This window comes from Vombatus ursinus, unplaced genomic scaffold (genome assembly GCF_900497805.2).
Source record: "Vombatus ursinus unplaced genomic scaffold, bare-nosed wombat genome assembly UNPS02014863.1, whole genome shotgun sequence".
Lineage (NCBI taxonomy): Eukaryota > Metazoa > Chordata > Mammalia > Diprotodontia > Vombatidae > Vombatus > Vombatus ursinus.
In genome coordinates this window covers 40,537,579-40,542,586 of record NW_020954641.1, presented here as the reverse complement: position 1 = coordinate 40,542,586, position 5,008 = coordinate 40,537,579, and the positions used below count along the sequence as shown (strand labels likewise).

General features: G+C 53.2%; 1 protein-coding gene across 1 annotated transcript in view; it reads right to left on the bottom strand.

Annotated features, from left to right (window-relative positions):
- PCDH1 (protocadherin 1) overlaps positions 1 to 3,792 on the bottom strand; it is a 22,215-nt gene extending 18,423 nt beyond the window's left edge. Inside the window, exon 1 of the mRNA XM_027841842.1 lies at positions 3,751 to 3,792. Within this exon, the coding sequence (XP_027697643.1) occupies positions 3,751 to 3,790 (40 nt within the window). The 5' untranslated portion in view covers positions 3,791 to 3,792. The remainder of the gene's footprint in view (positions 1 to 3,750) is intronic.
- Positions 3,793 to 5,008: the final 1,216 nt, after the last annotated feature.

Genomic DNA, 5,008 nt, shown 5'->3' with positions numbered 1-5,008 from the left:
AAAAAAAAAAAAAAAAAAAAAAAAAAAAAAAAAAAAAAAAAAAAAGCGATCATGAAATGAGGATGACCAAATCACCAGGTGATTTTGTGAAGGCCTCTCAAAGGAAGAAAGGTGTGAGACCAGTCCTTACTTCTTTCTCTCTCACCCCTTGTCCCTTAGCTTTAAATTTGTTTCAAAAGGACAACTACCAATTCCCTGCCACGGGTACTGGATCTGGACCCATATTCCAGGGTCCCAGGAGACAGGAGCCATTCTCCATGAACCAGACTCACACTCCCCCTTTATAGTTGCCCCCTCTCTCCAGGAGCATCTATTATTTTTCACAATCCTTTATTTCCAGCTCACAAGCTCAATCTAACTTGCATTTCCAGTAAGGCCAATCTTCCCTCCTCTGGACACACACTCAAGTTCCAGTCTTAGTCTCAGTGTGCCCAGGAACTTCAGACATACCCAATGGTTCCCAGTGCACAATGGTCTGGGCTTCTGTCTTAGAGCCCACAAAACACCACCTCACCAATCACCTCCTAGCACTCCTAGTATTCCTTCCATAATCCTACAGTGCTAGCTTCCCTTTTCCTGGAAACTCTATTCCAGGACCTACTTAGGACCCACTGAAACTGTTCCTCTTCACAACATGCCTCTCTGTGCTGTCCAGTTATCTTAGTATTGGAAACTCTCCTTTACGCTGAATGGACAAACTGGGCCTTTCCACAACATACATCTAGCATTCCCCAAGAGTCAGTGGAACAGGGGACTCTGTATGACTGTCATATGTCCTACCCATCAATGATGGTTCTGCCTTCCTCCTGTGCAACAAAACAGTTTCAAACTCAGGGGAGATGAGTTCCAGAGAAGGTGAGAGGCATAAGGGAGGGGAAAGGAAAGGAATAGGGGAACAGGGGACAAGGGTAGAGCTTCTAATGTGGCAGGGGCTTTCTGTCTGGAACCAAAGTGACTGGGGCGATGTCTCCTCCTGAGAGCCTCAGGAGAAGACTGTAAACAATAAGAGGGGATTATGGCTTAGCTGGGGAACCCAAGACTCTAGAATTATCTGACTAGTTTATGGTAAGAATTCCAATGCGACCCCCCAATATGAACACTACCTTCCTGAGATCCCCAGAAGCTCCCTGAAATTGCCTCCCCTCCCTCCAACCAAGAATGCAGTTTTTAACCTAGGATTTCATCTGAGCAGACCTAAAGGAAGCTCAAAAACTAAGGAATGTAGGGGTGGTGTGGTTGGATGGAGAGGGAAGGGTCAGGAATCACAAAAGTAGTAGCTCAAGAGGTGTATGGGGGTGGGTGTGTCATTCATTGGCAATTTATCCCAAGGAATGGAGGGTAAGGGGAGGAAAAGAGAAAACAAGCCGGAAGTGGGGGAAGGGACGAATTTGCCTCTAGGCCTCAATTCCCCTCCCTCTCTAGGCCTAGCCCAGCCCCATTCTGAGGCTGTTAGAAGTCTCCAACCTTCACCTTCTCACTGGGGGAGGGTAAATCCCTACATGATATGCAAGGAGGAAAAAGCCTTCCTTTTCTCGTATTCCAAAGGGGAATAGGGTGAAAATGGAGGTCAAGCAAAGGAGAGTCTGGGAAAACAGGAAAGAAGTGAGCCAGGAGAGGAATGTGTGTTCCATGTATTACCCAGTATGACTTTGCATGTCTCTTTGTGAGCTCAAATGTGCATCCCTCAAAACGATGGTCATATGTAGATGCATTACCGATCCTTTGAGCTCTGAAGTCTTCTTAAACTGGACTCTTCGTGACTTTTATGTGACACCACTGGCTTTTTAAAGCCCAGTTCATAAATCCAGGTGTGCCCTGGTGCCACAGGTGTGTTTGGGCTAATGCAGTGACAGAACTTCACTTCACCCATTCCCTGGCAGAGATGGGGTAATGTAGTCACTTGGGGCCACCTTCCAGAACAAGGTGCCAGGTACCCAAGATTCCCAGAGAGGGCCACTCTTAAGGCTTTAGCCCCAACCACAGCTTGATGAGCATGGCCTAGGAACTCTGCTGAACATTTAGAGGAAGGGGCAAATGATAGCTCTGATACCCATGATAGCTATGTCTCCTTAAACTAGTATTATCAATCTACTCCTCCATGAATCTACTCACTATCCAGGTAACTTTCAAACCAAATACTCCTTCCAGGCCATTCTCCTTTATATGTGACTTTCCCCCATTAAATGAATGTAAACTCTTTGAGGGCAAGGATTGCCTTAATTTTTGTATTTGTACCCCCAGCTTGGAGCACAGTGCTTATCACATAATAAGTAGTCAATAAATGCTTTCTGATTTATTCATATATTCCATCTCCTTCCATACCATAATCAGAATTACTGACTGATGAACTCAAATTGTAAACAGAGACTACTACTAGAGAGGCGAGGTGGAAATCAGGAACAGAGGTTAGGGAACCTGGAGCATGGAGAAGAGCCCTGGACTGAGGAGAGGGTGCAGGGAAGAAACAACAGTCTGAATCTTGAGCGGAGAGCTGAGGAGTAGCAGCAGCAAGGGCTCTGGCAAGCCTAACATTTATAACAATGTCGTGATTCAAGTAGGAGAGACTACACGGTAAATCAGAGGAAAGCGGTCCCCGATGGGCTGGCCAAAGTAGCCCTCCCTCATCTGAATTTAGTCACCTGGGAAAAAAGAAGACTGTGTGTGAAAGACAGAGACAGTGTCTTGGGGTGTGTGCTGATAGGTAGGTGTAAGTGAACACTGTGTTAGTGTGTGTGCCTGTAGGGTGTGTGAGAGAGAAGCACTGTATGTTAGGGTGTATGTGAGATGGAGTGCTGGGGTGTGTGCTCACCCTGATGTGTCTTCGTGTATCTCTGAAGATGTTTTTATGCTGGTGCCTTTGCATCAGCTTGCGATGTATGTGGGGTCTATCTCTGTATCTCGATATCTGGGGGGATGAGAGGGGACTAAGAAGCGCTCCAGGGAAGTGGAGGCACAACAAGTGTTATTGAGGGGGGGAGGACTACAGAGGTGGTGTGTGTGGAGGGGGAGCTTCACTCCGTAGATCTTTCCTCAGAGAGCCACCTCCCTCCCACCGCCCAAACGCCGGCAGTATGCGTACCCCGCAAAAAAAATCATGCGTTTACCGCATCCCAACCCCCGAGCCTCTCTTCTCCATCCCCTGCCCCCAAGCTCTTTAACCACCCTTCCCCTTGACGCAGCTTCTAGGCTCTGCATCCATTCCCCTGCCCACTCCCAGAGCCGTGACTCCAGGCGGGAACTGGTCCAGGCAGCCGGGCCAGATGGAAGGATGCAAAGCGGATTCGCCCCCACCCTCTAACACACACACACTCACACACACACCACACACACCCTAAGACTGTGGGACACTACGGGAGCGGAGGAGGGCGGGTAGCAAGGGTGCTCCCGGGGAGCCCCCTCCCCCGCCCACCAATGCCCCCCGCTCCGGGCACCTCCCTTCCTGCGGGCCTGAAAAGGGTGGGAGCGGCCCCCGCCACCAAATCTCTTTCCTTGTCCCTTGGGAAGCGGGGGGCACCCTCCTCGGGGGACCCTAACATCTCGGTTGGACAGGGGCAGCGAGGGAAACAGGGACACGAACCCCCAGATCAGACTCACTCCTCACCCTCACCCATCCTCTCCCCGTTCCATCCTTCACCCACTCCCCTCCCCCACCGGGCAACGCCGGCCATAGCCGCTCCGGCCGCTCGGGTCCGGTCTCCACTCGGTTCCCGCAGCCTACGCGTCCGGAGCCCGAGCTACGCCGCTCCTTACCCGCCTTGAGGCAGCGCCGGCTCCCGGCTCCGCTGTCCATGAGCCGGCTCCAGGCGGGGCTCGTGCTCGGGCTCCGGCTCCGGCGGACTGGGCTCGGGCTCCAGGCGCACCAGCCCCGGGCTGCTCCGTGTCCGCGCCGAGCTTCGGCTCCTGGAGTGTGTGAGGCGGCAACGGCGGCGGCGGAGCGAACGGAGCGGAGCTCGCAGCCCGGCCCGCCCCCTCCCTCCCTCCCTCCTTCTCTCGTTCCCTCCCTCCCTCCTGGCCTGCCCGCCTCACTCCCTCCCCCCCCAACCCCGCACGAGGGGTGGGGTGGGGTGGGGGGGTGGAGCTCCAGGACTAGCTATGCGCCCAGAGGGGACCCCAAACACCCCTCAAACCCCGACACTCGCACCCCCAAAAGCCCCAACCAATTCCCACCTCAACTCTGAGACTCCCGATCCCCCGAGAATTAGATTCCTAGACTCCGGACAAACTGGATCCCAGACCCGCCGCCCCCTGGATTTTATCCATTGCCACCAGGTTCTCCACCACCCCCTCACCCTGTGACTCTTACCGGGGTCCAGCACCTGTCACCCCAAGGGATGTAGAAATGAAGATGGAGGAGGAAGCGTGCTACCAATGTATAGCGCCATTTCCCTTGGGACCCTCCTTGGTTTTCCAACCAATGACTTCTGCCCCAAGACCCTGGAGTTCCCTCCTATGGGTGCCATCAGGTTTTCGATGACATAGGAATGTCCTCCACAAACCTCTACCCATCCACAAGCTCCACTCCCCAGAAGACGCAGTGGTCAGACTTAGTGGCCGCACTGGGCCTTGGGGGTGGGGCAGTAACTGAGGGGTAAAACGAGGAAGGTACAGAGCAGCCCTAGAGGATGCTCTAAGGGTTATGGGTGGAAGATTAGGCTGCAGTGGGGAGGCTGAGATAACACAAATCGGGTTTGTTTCCACCACCCCTACCCCTACTCCTACTTCCCCAGGGGCATTCCAGTGTTCCCCAGTACCTGCCCCTATGGGCAGTAGAGCGGGGGCCCACGCGGGCATAGTTACACACGAGCTTCCAGAGACAGACAGTACACGCGGCCATGCAGTCCCACATAGCATGGCACACACAACACTGTGTCACACGCGCGGTGCCTCACTCACACAGAGCCACACACACGCCTGGTGTCACACATTCACCGTGTCACACGCAGTGTCTCACATACACGCAGGGGTTCTCACGCTCCTACTCTTCCGACTTTGGCTCTCTGGCGCCATC